At 39.9% G+C, this 24,578-nt stretch overlaps 2 protein-coding genes and 1 long non-coding RNA gene across 3 annotated transcripts; all 3 read left to right on the top strand.

The window, feature by feature from the left end:
* The first annotated feature begins 1,110 nt into the window (after positions 1-1,110).
* Positions 1,111-8,768, top strand: LOC103970004 (protein LOW PSII ACCUMULATION 1, chloroplastic). The gene is made up of 9 exons (XM_009383632.3): positions 1,111-1,426; positions 2,806-2,909; positions 4,200-4,335; positions 4,447-4,678; positions 4,818-4,975; positions 5,162-5,350; positions 6,739-6,839; positions 8,135-8,234; positions 8,481-8,768. Exons 1-9 carry the CDS (start codon positions 1,193-1,195, stop codon positions 8,553-8,555), a joined length of 1,329 nt encoding a protein of 442 aa, XP_009381907.2. The 5' UTR covers positions 1,111-1,192; the 3' UTR covers positions 8,556-8,768.
* A 4,383-nt stretch (positions 8,769-13,151) lies between these two features.
* On the top strand, positions 13,152-13,762 carry LOC135605300 (uncharacterized). Its single transcript, XR_010484413.1, has 2 exons — positions 13,152-13,332; positions 13,453-13,762. It is a non-coding gene; the product is annotated as an uncharacterized LOC135605300 (long non-coding RNA).
* Positions 13,763-15,865: 2,103 nt separating this feature from the next.
* Positions 15,866-24,173, top strand: LOC103969985 (ABC transporter C family member 14). Its single transcript, XM_009383623.2, has 12 exons — positions 15,866-16,218; positions 16,292-18,578; positions 19,326-19,646; positions 19,847-19,933; positions 20,687-21,307; positions 21,480-21,644; positions 21,855-22,149; positions 22,230-22,444; positions 22,652-22,957; positions 23,047-23,110; positions 23,291-23,530; positions 23,674-24,173. The coding sequence occupies exons 2-12, from the start codon at positions 16,428-16,430 to the stop codon at positions 23,772-23,774; spliced, it is 4,566 nt and encodes a 1,521-aa protein (XP_009381898.2). The 5' UTR covers positions 15,866-16,218; positions 16,292-16,427; the 3' UTR covers positions 23,775-24,173.
* The last annotated feature ends 405 nt before the right edge of the window (positions 24,174-24,578 follow it).

Below are 24,578 nucleotides of genomic sequence, written 5' to 3'. Positions count from 1 at the left end.
ATATCAATAATAATCCTAGAAGGTGTTGCAAATATAACCATATTTCTCTTGAATGCCTCACCTAAACTTATTGATTCAGACCCAAGATTTTGACATCTTAATAATAAAAAGTTCACCAACAAATACCTTTTAGTTTTACAACATCAATCTCTCCTTGTTTCACCAAAAACTAACAAAACCCTTAAGTTGCATCAAAAATATAAATATCAATAATTAGTGAACAATCAATCGTTTTTATCATATAAACATGAAAACCTCTTAAGACTCTCACAATGTTAATAGGATTAGTGCACATACTTAATAGATTAATAAAAAAAATAATTTCAAAGAATATTACTATTTTTTTTCTTTTAAAAAAAAGATAAGTTTACCTCTAGAGAGAGGATATGATTGCTGATAAAGATACTATCATTCATAGTTGGAGAGGAGATGTGCAAATATCGTAGAGGAGCAGAAGAGTTCGACACCACTAAAGATAGGAGAATGTTGCTACCATTCGTAAAATATCTAAGAAAAGCATAGAACTTTACTGTCGTCCTTCATCACTAGAGAGTAAAGGAGTTTATCATTACTAAAGAGAGAGAGATGTCGCAAACTAGGGTTATACTGGTTCCTTGTGTAAACTCTTTACCTTTTGATTCACACTTAATTTGACTTGATCAACTTCCTAAGATCCGACCCAAATCTATTTGACCCGGACCACAACCATATTGAACCAAACTAACCCTTGGAACAATCGGGTTTAAATCAAGTTGTTCGATTTAATAAAAAGGGTCGATCCGATTTTGAGATTATTTTTAGTATTTTAAATAAAATAGGTGCCGGTAAAAAAAATGGAGTTTAACAAAATAGACCCGGATCCAGATTCTCCGTGGGCCTTGGTTTGTTAGGTAAATTACTACTACTACTACTACTACTATTATTATTATTATTATTATTATATCCTTTTATTATAGTTTGGTAACTTGGGTCCGGGTTCGGACTTTAACAAGATAGACCCGGACCCAGATTCTCCGTGGGCCTTGTATGTATAGATCCACGGGAACGGAATGGATCGGACCCGACCCGACTAAAGAAATGGTGGTCGCGATGTGCTACTTCCGTGCCATTCGTGCGGATAACGGAAGCGAAAAATGTGAGCGCGAGCCGTCGCCTTTTCCTCCGCGTTACTTCTCCCTCTTTCGTGGCTGTGATGGCCATGGCGTCTCTCGCTCTCCAACAGCACCTCCTCTGCTGCCCGAAGTCCAACACCTGGTCTGCGCCCAAAACCCCTCTCAGATCCCGACGGGCTCGTCTCCTCCCCGTCGCCTCTTCCTCCTCCTCCTCCTCCTCCTCCTCCCCCCCGTCTCCTCCCTCTCCGGAGACTGCGACGCAGACGGCGGAGTCGTGTGTCAACCTCGGCCTTTCTTTCTTCTCCAAGGGACGGGTGCGTCTCTCATTGCCAAATCCCTCGGCGCTTCTTGTGTTATAAAAGTAGCAACTGGGGATCTTGCTTTCCTAAATCTTTGTCTTAGTGTCAAGAAATCACAAAAGGATGATATTTGCATCGATGCATCTGAATCTTTCTTTTGGTTTCAAGAACTCAGTGTGTCGACCTGTCAGTTCTTCACCTTCCCTCTAATGCAAATGAGTGACCTTCCTATTGATGCATGTCACTTACTAGTACTAATTAGACTCATTTCATGGCGCGCTATATACAGCAGGCAACTGAATTGATCCATCATGTATGGTACTGGTTAGTCCTGGTACACTGTTAAAGATTCCTGTTGTTTCCTTGTCAAATTCATGATGGACCATAGTGTGCACAATGGATTAGTACGATCGTGTGACTGTTGCAAAGAGATCTATTACATGAATTTGCAACATAAAGCAAACAAAAACACGAAGTTTTCATATACTGTTTCTAGCAACCCAAAGATTGCCATCTATTTAGCAAGGAGATTGTGTTTGTTGCTGAGGGTACGGAAATGATGAACCAATACGACAATCATGTTGCTGAAATAGGCTAACTATGTTGAAGGGATTAATCGTATTGTGTCATCAACAGAGGAAGGAAAGACTTCTTTCGTTTGGAATGAAAAATGATCGAAAACCAGAAAATCCTAAAAACAGTTGCATCGAGTTGTAGACAATTTCAATACTTGAAAAGGGATGGTGGAGGAGACCAATTTGAAGTTAAGAGAGAAGCGACGAGGAAAGAGCTGTCAACATGAAAATAAGGGAAGGGGACCGAAAACGGTGCTACTAGAAAAGTGTACTGAAAGCTCCGAAATATTTATGGAAAGGCAGAAATAAAAGAGAAAATCTGTGGCAGCATAATTCCTTGAACTGAACACCATACTTTGATTGTACATAGTTGATCTGGAGGCTTGGTCTCTTCATCAAAACATCATGACAAGGGCCATGTGTACTGATCTTAAACATATGCCCTATGGTTGTCTTTTGAGGCCAATAATGCCCTTGCAAAATTCTATCACATAAAAAGAAGAGGATGGGTTTCTACTGAAAATGTTACAGTCTCAAGATGCATTAATTTATGTCAGGAAAGAGAGGACAAGACAAGTTACCTAGGAGGAACATTTATATGCTATATTGTGCTACTCCTTCATTCAAATGCTTTTCTTTCAAATTGTATCTATGTGCTTGCCCCATAATAATCTTCCCTTCCTTTCTTTTCATCATTGCTGTAATAAGGAATCTGGCTTAAAGTCTACTGTTCGTTATACCTTCTTTTCTTTTCATCATTTCATCATATTCTTACGTCTTTATCTCACATTTCCGTGTGCATGACTGAAAATGTGATAGGTGAAAGATGCCCTTGTGCAGTTTGAGAATGCCCTTTCTTTAAATCCAAATCCTATGGAAGCTCAAGCAGCACTGTACAACAAAGCTTGCTGCCATGCATACAAGTAAAAAATCTCTATTCTCTGCTAGAATGTTTAGATACATGGAAATCAAATATAATTGTGACTTTGGTGCTGCATGTAGATATGGAGTTTCCTTATCTTCTAGGGATTAAGCCCTCATGGTTGGAAAAATTTTCAGGGCAAGTAATTAATTAATACTATTTGCTCATTTTTTGCGATAAGTAGGGATCCTATTGAGGGGTAAATCTTGAAATTTGGGAAGTCAATCTGTTGTCTTTTCAAAAGCTCTTCAATGGATAAACTATATGTCAGTTAAGAAATTTGTTACTTTCTCCTATTATAACCTAATGCTTGAGAGAAAAAATGACATGGTAATGCACTCACAAGATTTTTTTTAAATGTTAAACAATAGTGCTATAATTTATTGGGAAGGTTTAATATTTCAGTGATACAATCTTTTCGAACTTTTTTATAAATCCTGCATTCCATCATTTGTATCATTTGATATGTCACATTGGTATATTACAATGATGTCAGCCTTATACATCATCATAATAGTAAAGGAGCTAATTAGCAGGACTACAGAATCCCAATTAAGATGAGGCTGAACTAAAAACTTCTTCTGGTTCCAGTTTGATTGTTATAGTTCAGTGGGGTATTTAAAATAAATTGTACAAAATAACTATGGAATTGAGGACGGCGGAGGTTGTAGCTTTCAAGATTCATCTAGAGTTGTCCTTGAGTGTGAAATCAAGTTGGTGTTTTATTTAATATTTGACTGTCAAAAAAGTGAGTTCATGAAATGATGGATTTGTCTAGGTGAGTGGTGCACAAGGGATAATTAACTCTATTGGCGCTTTTTCTATTCTGTTGCAATCAGTATTAATGAGGTTGATAAATAGGACACTGGATGCTTGATTTGTGCTTAGCAATTCAGGCACCAAGAACCAACTTCTTTTGCTAAGTGTTTGTTGTCCAGTTTTCTGCTGGATGATTTTAAGCTGTGTTCTTCTGTTTTAGTAAGTCCTGAAATTTTGAAATGATGTAATTAATGTCTAGCATTTTATTTGATATGTTAGACGGCCTAGAGAAATCTTTTATGGTTTTGAGATACAATGCAGGCATCTAATTTACTATTTGTCCATAATTTTAGTTTCCTTGTTTGATTTTTTTTCTGGGTAGTAAAATGCCTGTCATCATTTGGAAGAAATAGGATCTATTGTATGCTAGCATTCTTCCCCTTGCATCTCTTTTTTCCATTTTCTTGCTTTCTTTGTGGGTTTTTTTCTTTTTCTTAGGTGATTTTTGTCTAAAATTTTGTTCTTGTTTTAGAGGTGAAGGAAAGCAAGCAGCAGAATGTTTGCGAGCTGCTTTGCGAGATTACAATCTCAAATTCAGCACTATTCTGAATGATCCTGACTTAGCCTCATTCAGAGCTTTACCAGAATTTAAACAACTGCAAGAAGAGGTTGTCCATCTGTTCAGTTTGCATTTTCATGGGTACCTAAGTTCTTATTTTGATTCAGGCTATTTTTCCATGCTATGGAAACAATTTTTTTTTCCTCTCATGCTTTTGTAGGCCAGGCTGGGAGGTGAAGACATAGGATATGGATTTCAAAGAGATCTCAAACTCATTAGTGAAGTTCAAGCACCATTTCGTGGCGTGAGAAGATTCTTTTATGTGGCTTTTTCTGCTGCAGCTGGGATTTCTATATTTTTTACAGTTCCCAGACTCATACGTGCAATCAATGGTGGTGATGGGGCTCCTGATCTTTGGGAGACTGCTGGAAATGCTGCTATCAACGTTGGCGGTAAATGATTATAGTATATATACCATGAAGACAATTTTGTTTAATCAAATTGACGCCTTCAATTCTTGAAAGTGCACTTCGTTGGTATTTGGAAATCACTTCTTTAAATTGATCAAGCTTTTGAATCAGCACTCTGTAGGCATTGTTGTTCTTGTGGTGTTGTTCATCTGGGACAACAAGAAGGAAGAGGAACAGCTTGCTCAAATATCACGTGATGAAACTCTCTCAAGATTGCCTGTGCGTCTTTCAACTAATCGGATTGTTGAACTTGTGCAGCTTCGGGACACTTGTAGGCCGGTTAGTGTCACTTTTCTGCTATGTTAGATGCCATTTGTTCAGGAGACTAATTGCATTCTTTTGTATGTACATTGTATGAGATGAAGTTAGCTTTTATTGTTTTGGAAACCATTTTTGTTTCTTCAATTTTTCTGCACTTACAAATTTTACAAGAAACTTGGAGGTCTTATATGAACAATACTTTAGGTAATTTTGGCAGGGAAGAAGGAGACTGTTTCAAGAGCAATGGAGAAGGCTGAAAGGTTCCGAACTGAACTGCTTAAGCGAGGTGTTCTTCTGATTCCTGTTATCTGGGGTGATTATAGCAAGTCTTCCGTTGAGAAAAAGGGCTTTGGTGTTCCTGCAAAATCTGCTTCATCTCTTCCTTCAATTGGGGTTAGATTTATTTGTTTGTCTATTTAAATGCAAAAATGTGTGGCTTGGTCAGTAAAATGCATAAAATGGACCTTTGAGTTGCTCTTATGGGATGTCTTCTGCACTTATATATACCTATGCAATTACACCTGAAGTAGTTTTCAAGTATCAAAGCACCAATTTACTTTCTCTGGGAACTCATCATAGGCCATGGGAACTGGTCCATTATTGTTCTTTTGGTTTTTTTGGTTATTCAATTAGGAGTTTGTTTGCTATCTACTTGTTCCTCTTTCTTTTATTCTTTGGCATTGGCTTCAGCTAGAGTTAGGTTCAAATGGGGTTGAAATTACACCATAACAGAATATTTTTTGAGTTTAAATCAATTTTAGCTATTGTTGCTACATTTTTGTTAGTTTATGAGTCAAAGAACAGGAATTTTGACATCCTGGCTCAGTAGACTTATTGAATTTGTAGCTCAAATATAATGGGTATACATCCATGTGGTCCAAAATGCTCAAGTTCAACTACTAACAGTACTAATTTTATTCAACTTCAATTGTCTATGTGGAAATATTGTGGTCTTAAAATCTTCCCCAATTAAATGTTTGACATCCTTGTCAAGAGTCCAAAACATCTGAGATTCTAATGGGAGTCTAACCCAAAGAAATTCACATTTCAGTCTACATAAAGTAACCCCCATCTTGTCATGTGTCAGCCCACCCAGAGAAGCCTGAAGTTACTTTAAGATCAATCATCATGTTCTAGCCCGATAGACTAACCTAATAACTACGATGTAACAGCATTAGAACCATGTGAGCCAAAATCCTTGAGTCGTAGTTGTTAGTTTTAAAGTCATCTATCTCTAAACATATAATAACCTAGTCCATAGTGATGTGGGACTACTGAGACATACAGTCTTCACTAGTTAAAAGCTTGATGTCAATGAATCTGGCCCGATCCAAAATTCACCTTTAGGGTTCTGATGTTAGTCTGCCCAAAGATGTCCCCATCTTGCTGATCCAACAGGCCAACTCTCTTTATGGGATCATCAGGTCATCATACTTCCAAATTTGGGTAAAGAATCTAGCTAATGTAAATTGTTAGTTGTTAGCTTGATCACAGATGTAGTAGGAATGTAGATGTGAGTTTATCTACTAGTCACCTAAGGTATTCTCATGTCATACCATGAAAATTAATCAACAGAAGATGCTCGGGTATTCTCATGTCGTACCATGTTCTTTGTGTTGTCTTCCTGATAATCTCTCAACTTTTTTCCTCCTATATGTTTGCAAATGTGTATGTTTAGGGTATATGCTAAATATAGTAACTTATACTGTTCAGACTATATATGTTTAGCTATACTAGCATCATTGATGTTATTGCCGTAAAATACAATTGCATTTTGGTAGGATGATTTTGAACAACGAACTCAATCTATAACTGCAAAGTCACGATTGAAAGCTGAGGTGCGCTTCAAGGCTGAGATAGTATCTCCTTATGAATGGGAAAGGTAAGTGAAATTGACTCTTAATGTATTCTTTCAAGTTGGTTTACATATTTAAAATATAATTTTTAAAATTTTAGCGACAGTTACTTGTACTTGATCCTAGCCACATGTTCTCATAACTACCTAATATACAAATTGCTCATCTATATATTTTCAAACCCAAACATTATTTAGCTACCTCCTACATGTTTTGCTTGATGCATTGGATTTAATTCATATAATAAATACATCCTCAACACTTATAATCATTTTTTCATGGGTCCAGACCTCTCTGATGGCTTTTTGCAGACCTCAACGTATATGAATTTTGCACTAATAAATTTGAATATAATATGAATATTCCTTGGTAAGCTCAGTAGTGGCTGAAGGAGATAAAGGAATGCGATCTGATTATTCCTTTGCATTTCAGCATTCAACTCAGCAACTGTTGTATGTGATAGATAATTAAGAGAGATAGAGAACAAACTTGATGAGATTTGAAGAAAAAAATATTGGAAATTAAGCGAGAGATCTTTCACCTGTGCAATGTGTACAGAATTTAAATCTTTAGCCAGATAATTCTCTTTAAGATAATTTTTCAGTACTATTTTACCCCTATCATGTCTTTGGATCATCACAGTATAAAGTCAAACCATCTGAGCTCTTGCTAAACCAACACAAAAGTGCTATTATTACGAAAATTATAATTTACAACTAAAGCAATGGCGAAAACCAGCTAAAATTCACAAAATTAGACAAACATAATTCTTTCTCAGTCTCAAATTGACCTAGCCCTTCACTTGTTGAAACTTGGGATTTTGTTAGTACTTAGTTAGTACCCCTTGATTAAGGCCAACTGTATCATTGCTTTTATCTTATATATTGTAAATCTCTCTATGTATTTCTTAATCCTGTCACAATAATCAATAGATCTACGAGAATATTTCCTTTTTTTTTTTTACCCGTACCGGCAAAACTGGGCCCAGTTCTCACTTCCAAGTTTAAGCGGCCATACAAGTTGATATTTTTTGCTATCTGATCACTTATCTCAACCAGTTGTTAAAAAAATTATCTCAACCACCGACAAGCTTTCACTTGTATTTGTTCATCATTTCTATTTTTTTATATCTTGCTCAATTTCTTGTTTAAGCTTAATGAATAAATGAGCCACCTGAAAGAATTAGCTGAAGTCGTCTTGTGCTGGATGCATTTTCTTGTTGTTTTTGTAGTAAAAGTATAAGAAAACATGTAGTAGTCCATTTCTTGGTTCTTTTAAAATTTGCCCAAAGTATAGCTTTAATCATGTGTGTGATGTTCAGATGGATACGTGATCAGCAAAAGTCCGAAGGAGTCCTTGATCCTGGTGATGACGTTTTCATAATTCTGCGTCTAGATGGACGTATTCGAAAGTCAGGGAAGGTATAGTTTCTTTAGCAAACTGGAATTTTTTGCTCGATCCAGTCATAAAGTTCATCCTTTTTGACGACTGGAAAGTAGTTCATCGCTGCTGAATTAGCTGCTGAATTAGCTAAACTAGGGAAGACAAATGCGTATCTCTGTGAACCGACAACAACATGACACAGTAAAATTTTTTAAACCAGTATAAAGAGCAAGTTATACTCTTGGAGTATTCTACTACCACCTTACTGTATTTTTCATACCCAGGGCATGCCGGATTGGCAAGAGATTGTGAAGGAGTTGCCACCAATGGAAACTTTGCTGAGCAAACTAGAAAGATGATCGGTGTTTAGTGAACCCATGTGCATGATGGAGTAAGATGCGTCTTCCTTTATTCTGTGCTAATATCATAATATATGCGGAATATTGATGCAGAAAAAAAAATGCTTGGCCACAATTAACTCCGCTTTCTTCGATTTTTGTTCATATTGTTTGGGGGATATATTGATGAGAATGAATTAATATATCAATGCGTAGCTGATACCATCTTTTTCATGCTTTATCTGAGATTTGCTTCGTTGCGGGTCAAAATTATTCAGTAAAGCTAAGACTTTTGCCTACTGTTTTTTTCTCTTTTTTCGTTTCCAGAAACAAATCTAGTTGTGTTACTTAAAGCAACAACTCTATGTATATATATATTCTTTTTTATCTAACTCATCACTAGTTTGACTCGGCGGCCGATAATATGATTTTATTCGGGCTCACAAGTTGAGCCCATGTGAAGAACTCTACCCCTTGTGGGTCTAATTGGGTATAATAGCAGTAAGTTTTAACCCCAACTTGAATCAATCGGATTCAATTTTCTTTATGGATATCAGAATGAGGGATCTGATCATAATACTACGGTCATAGCCGACGATGCAGAGTACTCTGCGGTGTGTGAGAAATAATTCTAGCTTGGCCTCAGATCTTTATGAGGTTTTGACTTTTCAACTGAATGAATGTAAAACTAAATGTGGCAATATGTCGAATGATATGATCATAATACTATGTGATCTTCATACACTCGACCAACGCGGAACTAACTTACTAAATATGGTAATATAGTTTCATCACTTTTCTATGGGAATCTTGCTAACTTAGATGATGATCCTTTGGATGCTTTTCTTTTCTTTAGACTTCACTTTTCACTCTTCCCTTTTCCTTACGTACGAATATTTTGGAGAACCGACGGCATCCATCTGGTGGTTGTGAGTGGGCTTCCTCTTAAATATCGTCGTCCTGTTTCATATTCGTACCTTTTGGGTGAACGCCATTTCCAAAGCATGAGGAATCCATGGCAGGTCCAGAAAAAAAAAGCAGTACACACGAGGACAAAGAGATTGTTATCACGGCATTCATTGTTGCTGTGGGACTGATCCAATTAAAAGGACGTACTCCTGCGCGGCTACCCCACCCTCGGAGGAGAGATCCATGAGAACATAAAGAAGGGCTAATGGGATCCACCAACCCTACCCTTTCCTCCTATTGGCATTCTCTTTTGTCTTGGACGCTGTGCACATTCTGAGGGGTTAAAAGAACACACTTTGTCTCGTTCGCTACGCACATTCTGATGGCTACAAGACGGAGGACGGAGGACGGAGGAATGAGAGATGAGACACGGATCTAATCTGAAACATAGTGCGGCGCAGTATGCTTCGAGTAAACTATACTGCCCATTTGTTTATTACCTGTAATTACAAGTAAGATAGGGAAAGATAAATGTAGTAAAAAAGAATTTTAGTTAAAAAGAAAGGCTTGAGAACTCATTTCACTTCAATGAATTTTAGATAGCCAAACACTTGTGCACTGACTAATAATATTTCAAGTATCAATTGTTAATTGATGAAGCCTTTCAAACACAGATTGTTTTTTCTTTTTCTTTTTTTTTTATGCTAATAACTTATATTATCTTTAAAATTACAAGGGTTTGTGATTCAAAAAACAAAATTTAATCTTACCGAAGAAAAACCATGACTTTTACGAGCGGGATCATGATATTTACACGGACTTGTAAAGATCATGTCACGAACAATCCAAAATAATGAGATAAGAGTTTAGTTGGATTTAATTTTTTAGATCAACCAGAAGACCTCCCAAATTCCTCATGTGTAGTTAATTTGAATAGAGAGGGATAAAAGAAAAGAAAAGACAGTCCTAAAAGCAAACCCATAACACCGGACCAATCGAATCAAACATTGACCGATATGTTGGAGCCTAAGCTACTCCGCTACACATGCTGTCATCCCCGATTGGTCAACAACATGCTTTGAATTGTAGCCATGGAATCCATCCATCCATCCTTTCAAGACAACCTTTTCTCTCAATCAATCACCAATTAGGACCACAATTGTATGACTTTTTAACATCATTCATGCGACACTACTTTCCTCTCGATTAGAACATAGACTTCGCCTTTTTCATTCTTGATGTTGATGTGAGACCAAACAGATACGCCGTCGTCTAATTCATTATCGTCATCAATGACGAATCTAGAGACCGATAATGTATCTTGATGATCCCAATGCATCTCGTCTTCCTCGTCGTCTTCGTCATCGTCGTGGAACCCACGCCGTGTGGAGCTCGACGCTTCCTTTCTCTGCCGCACGAGGAGACGCCCTTCCTCGGTTCGTTCACGTCGGCTTCATGGCCGTCCTCGCCGCTTGTTTGCTTCGCCCTTTCGCCGATGTGAGGTAACGATACCTTGAAAACGATTAATCACCTTCGAATCTTGTGGACAGAATTAACACAGTTTGCAAGATAGATATATAGAGTCTGATATATTCCGGTGTATTCGATTTAGCTTAACGAATTAAGTTGGTATAAACTTGATATAGATGGAATCTACGATCACTCTTCTAAGATACATTTGTGTAAAGTTGATAAAATTATCATTCTTGATGAATCAAAACTCAATACGCGTGTTAAAAAAATATCGTTGATATCTTGATCAATCTGTTATGTGGTCTAGACAAATGTAAAAATAAAATATTTTTTCGGACTATTAGCATTCGCACTTGTACACTCAAGTTACAAGAGCGTTGCATTTTGAGGAAATAAAACGAAAATTCTCTTTTGATCTCGATCTTCGTACATATAACACCTAAGGAGATCAATGGATCAAGATATTAGCATTCCCACTTGTACACCTCGAGTTACAAGGGCGTTGCATTTTGAGGAAATGAAACGAAAAATTTTTTTCGATCTCGGTCTTTGTACAGATAACACCTAAGGAGCTCAATGGATCAAGATATTAGCATTTGCACTTGTACACCTCGAGTTATAAGAGCATTGTATTTTGAGGAAATAAAACGAAAAATCTTTTTCGATTTCGGTCTTCGTACAGATAACACCTAAGGAGCTCAATGGATCAAGATATTAGCATTCGCACTTGTACACCTCGAGTTACAAGAGCAATGCATTTTAAGAAAATGAAACGAAAAATCTATTTCGATCTCGGTCTTCATTCAGATAATACCTAAGGAGCTCAATGGATCAAGATATTCTTGATCAATCTAATAGTTCTAAAAAATCTTTTATTTTTATATATTAAAAGCGAGCTTTTATACCGGAAAGCAAAAAAGAAACTTATGATTATCTTTTTTTATTATAAATAATAAGAAGAAAGCTTATCTTTTTTATCATAACCAAATTGTGAGAAGAAAACTTAAGAGTGTCTAACTTAGATTTTCAAAATAGGTAGAACTATATCTTTGGGCATCATAAAAGCAGTCATATCGGATGATTAATCTTCTATTAATATGAAATTCAATTAGCATGACATATCAATCACCAAAGATGTTATTTTTTTTTTAAAATTAAATCAATAATTATAAGAATAACATTATACAAAATAATTTTCTCATGTGTATTTTAAACATTTATAAAAATGAATGGTTTTAACATGGAGGTGGTCAAGATTTCAAAGTGTATTCAGAATGTATTAAAGAGTGCAAAATTCGCTATGAAATACGGTAGCTAATCGATGTGTTGTTAAATACTTTTGTATTAATTAAGAGCTCCGGTTGTATTTTTTAAAAAAATTAAAAAGAAAATTTTTAATGATTCATTAATCAATTCAGATATTTAAAATGGACGAACATTTATTATATTAAACAGTTAAAGTAATCAACCTTCATTTATATCGGAAATGAAGATCTAAATGGTCACATTAAAATCACGGACATCAAAAGCTGCACTATGAAATGAAAGGCAAGTGCATGATGGGCAATCCGCTTTAGGCTATGGTGGACAAAATTATTGGAATCTTTCTCGATCGGGACGCTGAAACCAAACAAGCAACGTGATCCCAAGATATCACTTTGATCTTATTTGTATATGGATCGAGGTTCATGTGATTGTTATTTTTTTAAATATTTTATTATTTATTTTGATGATAGAGAGAGAGAGATTTTTATAAGAAAATAAAATATCTAAAAATATTTTTTAACTATCTGACAACATTGATGTTTTTTTTAAGTAAGATACATGTGCATGAAAAAAGTTGTGATGGATGCTTCTTCCAATTACTTAAGAAAGTTTTGATTGACACCTTTCCTCTCTCTTATTTTTTTTTTTGTGGCTGATCTTTTTTGACAATTTTTGTGGCTGGTAATAAAAAGGAGGGTTTTGTGATAAAGTTATGGTCAGAAAAAGTGTTTTGTCCTCTCACCCCCCAATGAAAATGAAAAATATTTTGAAAAGAATGAGAAATTGAATATATATATATATGTTTTTAATTTTAGATATATTATATTTTGTCCAAAGATAATAAGTAGTACAGCAGTGAAATTAACCGATCGAACCGTTTGATATCCACCGTGTAACCGAAGCCTGACACGACACTGTCATAAAACTGCATATATATATATATATATAACCCCTCTCTCTCTCTCTCTCTCTCTCTCTCTCTCTCTCTCTCTCTCTCTCTCTCTTCATCTGCCATGGCCAGCAACAGCGTCCGGTGCCATCTCTCTCTCTCTCGTCCTTCTCCCTGTCGCCCATTCGCCACCGAGAACGCGGCCGTCTTGGTTCAAAGCCCGGTGATCTCCCTCGTTCGCCGCAGATTGCGTCTCCCAAGGTAACTGCTGAGAACTATAAGATACTCACGTCGCTGGTTCCCATATCTGAGTTCATGGCATTCGATATATTTACTGCACTATTTTAAATCACCATTCGACCGATCGTCAACTATTGCCAGGGTTTGGTGAGAAGGATCCATTGTTATCCTCTGCTTTGGTACCGTGACTCGTCTCTTCTCTCTGATGAACGAAGTATTCACATAGCATCCGAACCACCACCAAATGGAACCTTTTCTTCCCCACTTTATGGCATTTGCTTTGTTTGATTTGAGAGAGAGAGAGAGAGAGGTATCATATGCTTTTCTTTCCTTTATGAATATCACATAATCATATGCTGCCCCTCACCTTAATGAATAGTCAACCCGTCCCATTGGGCTAATGGTTTTCTATTTTCTTGATTACAAAAATCCTAAAGGGATAACGATTTTATGTGTGTTTTTTGTGACGATGAGGATATACATTAATTTAAAATTAAATTACTGATGAATCAGTTCAAATAGAACTAGTGCTAATTCTATTTTTTTTTTATTCGATTTAAATATTCTGCTCCAAACTCTACTTTGTTCATTAAAAAAGTGGCAAAGTGTGAAAGCATAAAGAACTTCTGCTGTCCCTTTAAGTATAATGTGCATGGTTGATTCAGATACTTAGATCCCCACCAAATCTGGTCACCTTATCGACACCAGAGATCGGTCAAACTGCAATTTATGATCTGTAATGAAGCTTTATGCCCAAGTGATCATCGATGTGGCCGGATCACATACTTTAACAATGAGAAATTAGCCACGGAGGACAGTGACGATGACGCAGCTCCAATATTTCCCTCCTTCCATAAATGCCAGTCATCCTCGTGATGTGCCAGCAGGTTTGCTGGTTCATGGTGGCAAGCTAATAATGTGTTCTTTCTCTTTCTGTGCATCACAGCTCATTCACCCTACTATTCCTTCATTTATTAGCACTTTCCGACATTGACGCATTCCCTTATAAGAGAATAAATATGGAGTATGTGTAATTTTGGGTATTGTAGTTTTACTGGGAATAATATTAAAATTAGGATGTGTTTAGAAATACATTGGAAACATGTATTAAGGTCCGATGCATATTTTAAATATAAATTAATATTTAATATTTTTTAAATCATATTTGATCTAGATATCGTATTACAAATACTCAAATATCGATACTACATTAGTCTAATATTTGCATTTCAGCATTTACAAGATGTTAATAATTTTTTTAAAAAAATTAAAACAACAAAAATCTTAAAATTTTCAAATGGTTTTATGACATACTCTAAAATCATAAGAGTGTCACTAAATAATTGAAACCCTAACTAGAATTTTTAAATTTAGTGAGAAACTAACATGTATTATGTCCTATATAAGATGAATTTTTATTTATTTATTTTAAAATATTCTTTTATATTTATTTATATGACTATATATTTTATTTATTATATATCCGGATCATATAAATTTTTTTGAAAGATTATATACATTCATTTTTTTTCCTTATTAATTTAAATAAAAATATATATTTATTTTTAAAAAAAAAAAATAAAAAAATAAAAGGATTTTTAAATTATAATTTTAACTAACAAACACTTGCATACCTAAAATATAGTTTTCATTCATTATTTATCAAATACTTTAAGCATTCTACGACTACACATATTTACTCAAATCTTTTTCAAGTATATATTAAAAATATAAATATATTTTCAAATGTACCCTTAAACTTCGTGAATAATATATATGCATCCATATACACTTTTTTCCGAGCAATAATCACGAAAAGGATTGTTAATAAGGCTTTATTATTTTTTTTTCCAAAGAGCAAATAATTGAGTATTTTTCTGGTATTATTTCTGCCATGGTATTGTTCTTTTATTTCCTCAGATATATTAATGAGACAAACATGTCCTGCGATAGGAAGAGTGTGTAGTAGGTAGGTCATTGGGAAACAACCTACAATGTTTTCTCAAATATATTATTAAATGAGCATGCCTTGTGATTAGAGCAGCATATGTCCGTTGGCTTCAACCTTTTCGATACACTTACAATCTTCCTCGTTGAGAATCTCATTTATTGCCTCCTGAATAGATCTCATATATTTCTCTGTGTATACAGCTACAGCCCAAGTACGAACTCACACGTTTGCCAGTTGCCACCACTTGTCTCATTCACCGGTAAAAGAAAAAAAAAAAATCCAATTCGAATAATCAAAATGCACTTTATTTCTTGACGTTGGTCTTCTTTTCATATTCTCTTACTAAAAACAAAATCAGAGAAGAGAAAAGGAGGGATGAAAAGGACTTTTCAATCACCCTATGTGGCTCTGGTGAACGACCTCCAATTCCATTCATCAGATCTACATCAATGGAACGTATGATTCCCACACCAGGACATCGGATCTATGACACTTGGCCATATTATTTCCTCTCAAGTAGCACTAGGTTGCCTTTCCATATCGCCTTGCTATCTAACCCACACGACCCTTATCTGCTGCTAATCTAACAGGAGGAGGAGGCGGATTCCACATTCGCCGCACCTCTTCATTATAATATTTCTTCGGAAGCAGTTGTCTCTCTTCCGTCCACATGCAGCTTCGTCTCTGGTCAACCCCTCCCTCATGTTTTAGGGGTCCCCTGTGGTCACGGCTGGCGCGTTACTGGGATCTCCTACTGTTTCTCTGTTCCTCGGTCGGTACAGAAAACTCTCAATTGCACCGCTAAAGCCAGCGAGACGATAAGCGGTGGAATCCCGCACCTTGCACTCTAAAACGCCTCTCTCTCTCTCTTGCTTGCCTACCAACCTTTCGTACTACCCTTGTGGTTCCTCACATTTACGTTGCCCCGGCAGTGAATGAGACGGAGTTGTTTGGTGGTACACTTTGGTCTTCTTTGATTTCCTATTAAATATTTTTCTTGGTCTTGATATCTCGTCAATGCCGTCGCAGGGCCTACTAATTGCACGCCATTCTGCACCAGCTCCAAAGGAGCGAGAGAAAGGGCGGAAGGCGGAAGGCGGCAGGAACGAGGTGGTGGTGGTGGTTGGCCTGAGGTCCGGCTAATCATACGACAGAAAGCATCACCATGCCTTCTTCTTCTTCTTCTTGGTTGTCTACGGTTCCGCCATGGATCACCTCTCGCACGTGCTCCCCTTCTTCCCTCGGCCATCCGTTGCAGTCTTCGGCTTCCGGCTTCCTTCAGTGGCTTCGCGTGATCTTCCTCTCGCCGTGTCCTCAGCGCGCGCTCTTTGCCGTGGCCGATGTAGTATTCCTATTCGTCCTCCTCGTCTTCGCCATCCAGAAGCTTTCCTCCCGCTTCCGCCGGCGACGGAGAGATGGTGCTGGCACCGCCGAAGAGGAGGCCGAAAAGCCACTGCTTTCTGAGTCCCGCGTCATCGTCCGCGTCGGCCTCGGCTACAAGCTCGCCCTCGCCATCTCCTTCCTCCTCGCCGCCTCCTACGCTGTCCTCCTCGTCCTCGACCTCGCCCGCGCCCGCCTCCCGTTCTCCCGGTGGATGGTCGCTGAGTCGGTGTTCCTGCTCCTCCAGTTCCTGTCGCAGCTCGCGGCCGCCGCCCTCGTAGCACACGAGAAGCGGTTCCGTGCCGCCGTCCACCCTACGACGCTCCGCATCTACTGGATCGCCAGCTTCCTCCTTGCCGCCCTCTTCGCCGCCTCCGCCGCCGTCCGGTTCGCCGGCGGTGCGTCCATCCCTGTCGACGACGTGGCCTCCGTCGTCGTTCTCGCGGTCTCCGTCCCGCTTGTGTTTCTCGCGATCTCTGGATCCACCGGGGTCTCGGTGGTCGCACGGCAGGAGGAGGAAGAGGAGCCGGCCAGGTCGTCCGACGCCGCGGCAGCGAAACCTAACGTCACCCCCTACGCGACGGCCTCCATCCTCTCCCGCTTGACGTGGGCGTGGATGAACCCGCTGATCCAGAAGGGCTATCGATCACCGCTCAACCTCAACGACGTCCCGTCGCTGGCGCTGGATCACCGGGCGGAGCGCATGTACGAGCTCTTCCGTTCCAAGTGGCCGGATCAGGCGGTGCGGTCGGAGCATCCGGTCCGGGCCACCCTCCTCCGCTGCTTCTGGCCGCGCCTCCTCCTCACCGCCAGCCTCTCCATCATCCGGCTCTTCGTCATGTACGTCGGCCCCACCCTGATCCAGCGCTTCGTGGACTACACCTCCGGCAAGCGTACCTCTGCCTACGAGGGCTACTACCTATGTTGCATCCTCCTTTTCGCCAAGTTAGTGGAAGTGCTCTGCTCGCACCAGTACAACTTCCAGTCGCAGAAGCTGGGCATGCTCATCCGGTCCACCCTCATCACCTCCCTCTACCGCAAGGGCCTCCGCCTCTCCTGCTCTGCCCGCCAGTCCCACGGCGTCGGCATGATCGTCAACTACATGGCCGTGGACGCGCAGCAGCTTTCGGACATGATGCTCCAGATCCACTACATCTGGCTGATGCCCCTCCAGGTGGGCGCCGCCCTGGCGCTCCTCTACAACTACCTGGGTCCATCCGTCACCTCCGCCGTCATCGGCGTTGCCGCCATCATCGTCTTCGTCCTCTTAGGCACGCGGCGGAACAACCGATACCAGTTCCAGCTTATGGGGATGCGCGACAAGCGGATGAAGGCTACAAACGAGATGCTCAGCTACATGCGGGTGATCAAGTTCCAGGCGTGGGAGGAGCACTTCAGCCGGCGCATCAACAAGTTCCGGGACGGCGAGTACGGGTTCCTTTCCAAGTTCATGTACTCCATCTCCGGCAACATCATCGTGCTGTGGAGCGCGCCGCTGCTGGTGTCGACGCTCGTGTTCGCCACGTGCGTGCTCGTCGGCCGGGTGCGCCTCACCGCCGGCCTCGTCTTCACCGCCACCACCTTCTTCCGCATCCTGCAGGAGCCCATGCGCAACTTCCCGCAGGCGCTCATCTCCGCGTCCCAGGCGGTGATCTCGCTGGAGCGGCTGGACAGGTTCATGACGAGCGGGGAGCTGGAGGAGGCCGCGGTGCAACGGTCGGAGGGCTGTGACGGCGACGACGGAGTCGCCGTCGAGGTGGCGGGCGGGGCGTTCTCGTGGGACGACGAGGACACCGACGAGAGCAGCGCCGTGCTCAGGGGAATCGACGTGCAGATTCGGCGCGGCGCTCTGGCCGCCGTCGTGGGTACCGTCGGATCGGGCAAGTCCTCCTTCCTCTCATGCATAATCGGCGAGATGCGCAAGATATCCGGCGAGGTACGCGCCTCCATCCATCGCCGCCGTTAATTTTTCGAGTGATACTATAAAAGGATATAACAAAAAAGATTAACATAAAACAGCTCACGTAAAACCTAAAAAGAAACCTCCGACTCCGGTTCGTGTTACGTGGACAAGAATAGCTCCCGGTTCATCACGCGACGGCGAGAACTCTGTTAAACCGCCGAGTCTGTGAGGCTCAGATGTAACCCACACGGCAGGGTACTCCGTTTACAGCCTTACCCCATTTCCATTAAGTTTGGCCTCACCATCAAGAAGAAGGTAACGTGGCCAGAAAGCCCCCCCGCTGTCTGCCGCCCGTCAGTTTAGACCCGTAGCTTCACATTCCGCTCTGCAACCAGTGCGAGCAGCTATTGCGCGAGTTATTTTTCCTTTTGATCGAGTCCACGATTGATTGATTTAGATGGGCTTCATCAGCGCCGCGTTGCGTCACCCGGTGCGTCGGCCTCCGAGTCTTTGCCGTGGCACAGACGGAAGCAGAGGTGAATGGCCCCTCTCTATCCCAATCCAATCAGACGCTACTGGTTTTCTCGTCACATCACTGTGGTTGCCCAAGATTTCCGTTGCCTCTTCGGTTCCGATCCTGTTTTTTGTAGGGTTGACCCGCTGATCATCTCTAAATCCTAAATTTCCTCTGTTCTAAGATGTTTGTCCATTTATTGCTATACAATCACAATAAAAAAATGGATTTTGCATATCAACATCAGTTTGATGCTGTTATGGCAGGTCAAGGTTTGTGGTAGCACAGCCTATGTGGCACAGACGGCATGGATTCAAAATGGAACTATTCAAGACAACATCTTGTTTGGGCAGCCGATGAACAGGAAGAGGTACGAGGAGGTCATCCGGGTGTGCTGCTTGGAGAAGGACCTGGAGATGATGGAGTTTGGAGACCAGACTGAGATTGGAGAAAGGGGAATTAACCTCAGTGGTGGACAGAAGCAACGCATACAGCTCGCCAGAGCGGTTTACCAGGATTGCGATATCTACCTTCTTGATGATGTCTTCAGTGCCGTCGATGCTCAGACCGGTTCAGAGATCTTCAAGGTGCCTTTTTCTTTCACATCTCCTGCAGTTAGACAGTAGTAGCAATTCCTGATCCCTTCTATTAGAATTTTATATGTGGTAAACGAATTGGTCACTCGCCATGTTAACGTAAATAATGATCGTTCGGTAGTGTTACTGGAATTTGTGCATGATTATTGTTTCTTGAGATGAGGATTCTGAGACTTCGTTGACCGTTGCAGGAATGTATCAGGGGTGTTCTCAAAGGGAAGACCATTGTGCTTGTAACACACCAAGTGGACTTCTTGCACAATGTTGATCTTATACTGGTAAGTTTCATGCTCTATTTTTGTAAGGTTTGATTTTTTTAAAATTAGAATATATTTTCATTACATTAACATGATAGTCACGTGCGGACTCAAACATAAGACTTGTTACTTTGTGCAACAATGCGCTAACCAATTCGGATGTTTCAACAGAGACTTTGATTGAATAGTTATATTTGCTTGATAAATTAAGGCTGGTTGTCACCATTTCTCTGTAATACATTAATTTTAGATGATATTTTTCCTACATGACCTTAAAAGAACCAACAAAATAACTGTAGCTCATGATCATTTTTTTCCTTAAATACATTGATTACTTAATATACTCTTTGTATAATAACACCTTAATAGTCAGTTAATGTTGGGAAAAAGCTGTGTTTTTGTTTCTTAAATTGTGACTATCTTGAGCTTAGTTGTAATTCAGCATAAAACTGCTGCTTCCAACTCGAGTTTAATTTCTTATTGTTGAGGAAGCCTTGGGTTCTGCCTTTTTATTCTTCTTTGATCTTTTGAAATCAACTAGCTGTGAGCATCACTTGAGCATTCCTATGTAACTTGCAATTGTTTTAAATGGAATACAATGTGCCCACTGAGAAATTCGTTCTGTAGCAACTGAAATAAGATTGATAATTCCACAGTCTTGATTCATGAGAGATCATCACCATCAATAATATGGAATATCTCCAACAATGTGTAGATTAACTACTTGCCATTTTCTTCTCTCCTGACATAACCAAAAAAAAAACTCACACACAGGTTATGCGAGATGGGGCAATTGTTCAATCCGGAAAGTATGATGAGCTACTACAGCCAGGCACCGATTTTGCAGCACTTGTAGCTGCTCATGATAGTTCCATGGAACTTGTAGAGCAGAGCAGCTCTGCACAGGATCATCATGATCATCAACCTGCTGCTCTGAGTCGTGAACAATCTAATGGGGAGAATGGGTCCATCATCTCCCCCAAGCCAGAGAAAAGCAAAGGCACCTCTAAACTAGTAGAAGAAGAGGAACGGGAAACTGGTCATGTCAGCTGGAACGTGTATATGGTATACATAACCCATGCTTGGGGGTGGTGGGGAGCAGTTATAGTGTTGCTAGTAGCAGCAGCGTGGCAGGGCTCTCTATTGGCAAGTGACTATTGGTTGGCATACGAAACATCAGCGGATATATCCAGTTCATTCAGACCATCCCTCTTCATTCAAGTTTATGCCGCCATAGCCATGGTTTCTATTGTTCTAATCACTGCCCGATCTTTTCTCATTGCATACTTGGGTCTTAAAACAGCTCAGATCTTCTTCAGGCAGATCCTCAACAGCATTCTGCATGCTCCAATGTCTTTTTTTGACACTACACCATCTGGCAGAATTCTTAGTCGGGTGAGCTGCTCCCTATCTCCTCATCCCTGTTGTTCTAGCATGCCACATCAATTTAATCTTCACCTTCTTCTCTTAAGTTCCTGTTTCTTTACTGGAAGAACTTTTGAGCTGCTGCCAGTGAAATATTTAGTAATGTGGGAAACAAGTACTGATTTTGGACTTGTTTTTTCAGGCATCATCAGATCAAACCAACATTGATCTCTTCCTCCCCTTCTTCGTGGGATTAACTGCTTCAATGTACATCACACTGCTTAGCATAATCATCGTTACATGTCAGGTTGCATGGCCTACTGTAATACTCATACTTCCATTGATATGGCTGAATATTTGGTACAGGGTAAGTGCCATCTGTCACAATGCTTAACATCTCTAGTGCAGTAACTTGTATCCTTGAAAAGTTCCACAGCTTCTGTACTAAAGATACCAAAAATATTTTTGTATTAAAGACTTGGTTCTAAGGAACATGCGTGTGTTATCTTTACTCTTCCATAGAAACTGGTTCAACTTTCTTACTCCGCTGTTGTTCTTCCTTTCCTCTTGGCTGCAGGGTTACTATCTTGCAACATCTCGGGAACTAACTCGACTTGACTCAATCACGAAAGCCCCGGTTATCCATCACTTCTCAGAGACCATTCTTGGTGTCACGACGATCCGTTGCTTCAGAAAGGAGGATAGGTTTTCCCAGGAAAACTTGAATAGGGTTAATTCAAGCTTAAGGATGGATTTTCACAACAATGGTTCCAATGAGTGGCTGGGGTTTCGCTTAGAATTGATTGGAAGTTTTGTCCTCTGCATCTCAGCTTTGCTCATGATCATGCTTCCCAGCAATTTTATCAAACCAGGTATTCCTCTGCCAATTCCCTGAAGTATATTTTAGCTTCCAGTAGATGTGCAGCAATTGATGTTTGCTTGTGGAATGCAGAATATGTTGGTCTATCCCTTTCCTATGGTCTCACCCTCAATGCTGTACTCTTTTGGGCAACTTGGGTCAGTTGCTTTATAGAGAATCGAATGGTCTCCGTTGAAAGGATAAGGCAGTTTACCAACATTCCCTCTGAGGCAGCATGGGAGATCAAAAATTGCCTTCCGTCTCCAAATTGGCCCACCCATGGTGATATTGAGATAAAAAATCTGAAGGTTTATAACACTATTTCATGTCTCTTTACCTTCTTAAATTATCAGTTTAAACATAGTATTTTATTTGAAATCTTGGGTGTTCTCGAATTTCAAAAGGCTTTCTTCTAGAATTTCCTACAGCAGAAACTCAACGAACAATGCATCAAATTGAGAATCTTTTCGTATCAAACAGACAAATTGAACTAAAATTTTGTGATGTATGCTCAGGTTAAATATCGTCCAAACACTCCTTTTGTTCTCCATGGCATTACAGTCAGCATCAGAGGAGGAGAGAAAATAGGAGTTGTGGGAAGGACAGGCAGTGGCAAATCGACATTGATACAAGCTTTGTTCCGTATAGTGGAGCCTTCTGAAGGACAAATAATTATTGATGGAGTAGACATATCTACGTTGGGTCTTCATGATCTCAGGTCACGCTTTGGCATTATCCCTCAGGAACCTGTTCTGTTTGAAGGAACAGTTCGCAGCAATATCGACCCCATTGGGCTGTACTCAGATGATGAGATATGGCAGGTATAAGTCATGTTGTATGTACGCACAAACACATACACAGACATAGATGTAGGTAATATGTGTATTTCACATTGTGCTTATATGTGCAGGCTCTTGAACGCAGCCAACTCAAAGATGCAGTATCTTTAAAACCTGAGAAGCTTGATGCTTCAGGTATCCTCTTCTTCTTCTTCCTCTTCCTTGATCTCAACTTCTCTCCCCGAAACTTCCCTTTGCTAACACATACTACTCCAGTGATCCATTACATCTAGTTCAGAAAAAAGAAAGTCCGGGATAGTGGAGAGACTTGTGATCACTAATAATCCACACATTTTAACTTGTTTGGCTTCTCAGTGGTTGATAATGGAGAGAACTGGAGTGTAGGACAGAGGCAGCTCCTCTGTCTGGGGAGGGTCATGCTGAAGCGCAGCCGAATCTTGTTCATGGATGAAGCCACAGCTTCAGTGGACTCACAAACCGATGCTGTGATTCAAAAGATCATCAGAGAAGACTTCTCCGCTTGTACAATCATCAGCATTGCTCACAGAATACCCACAGTCATGGACTGTGACAGGGTTCTAGTCATTGATGCAGGTAAACTTCTTGTGAAGCGACAGTGTTCTAATTTCTATTCACGTGGAATAACATACTCAGTTGACTTAATACCATCTTAATTTTTGAATAATACTATTACATTTAAAAGTTTAATGATATCTTATATGCATTTTTTTGATCAGGACTAGCAAGTGAATTTGATAAGCCCTCCAACTTGATTGAACGTCCATCTCTCTTCGGTGCATTGGTTCAAGAGTATGCTCATCGCTCTACCGATCTGTAGATGATTTGTTGATGCTCAAGTTTCCTCTAGTAAGAGCAGGAAATAGCTTCTCTCGATCGACAACAACAATTCCAATGCAGCAATATTGATGTTTCGTGATCCTAAAAGGTTTGCATAATAAGGAGCAAACTCAATCAGACAAATAAGATTCAGGAGCAGGAGATGAGGTTCATGTCATTCTTCTAATCTGTATGGCTCATTTCTTTCATCCTCCTTGAGAGTAGTTCAGCTGGGGAGTGTAGGGGAGTTCTATATATGTATATTATATAGGACGACCGCTGATGCATTAGTTTTGCCATGAACAAGTTGATGTTGAAGCTTGTTGAGAGCTTGCTTTATTCAGATTATTCGAGTTCCAAGCACCAAAGAAACATATAAAGAGCTACTAAATTTACCTTTGATCTTGAATAATGCATGCAGATGCAGTGAAGATTGCCTGAAGTGTATGTATGTTTTCATCGGACATTCCCAATCTGTCTGTTGGTAAGGCAATTTAAAAAACGAAAAAGAAACACAAGCAACAGTTTTGTTGAAAGTGTTCATTAACTCGCAATGTATGCGTATGTATTTAGCTATTCATATAGTTGCGAAAATGTTGGTTGTAATGTTAATTATCTCATGATATTTGTGTGAAATGCTATATAGATGTTCATTAGCTCACAAGAGTCCTGTCTCTCTCTCTCTCTCTCAATTACTCTACCTATCACCATCCCAAACTCCTTCGGAAAATGAAGCTGGTGGATTAAGGAAATTAATCTCTCCACTCTCATCTTAACGAATCCTGAGCGATCCTTAATCTACTTC

This window comes from Musa acuminata, chromosome BXJ2-2 (genome assembly GCF_036884655.1).
Source record: "Musa acuminata AAA Group cultivar baxijiao chromosome BXJ2-2, Cavendish_Baxijiao_AAA, whole genome shotgun sequence".
Classification (NCBI taxonomy): Eukaryota; Viridiplantae; Streptophyta; class Magnoliopsida; order Zingiberales; family Musaceae; genus Musa; species Musa acuminata.
Note: the sequence above shows the minus strand (reverse complement) of the source record. Positions and strands in the feature narration are given on the sequence as shown.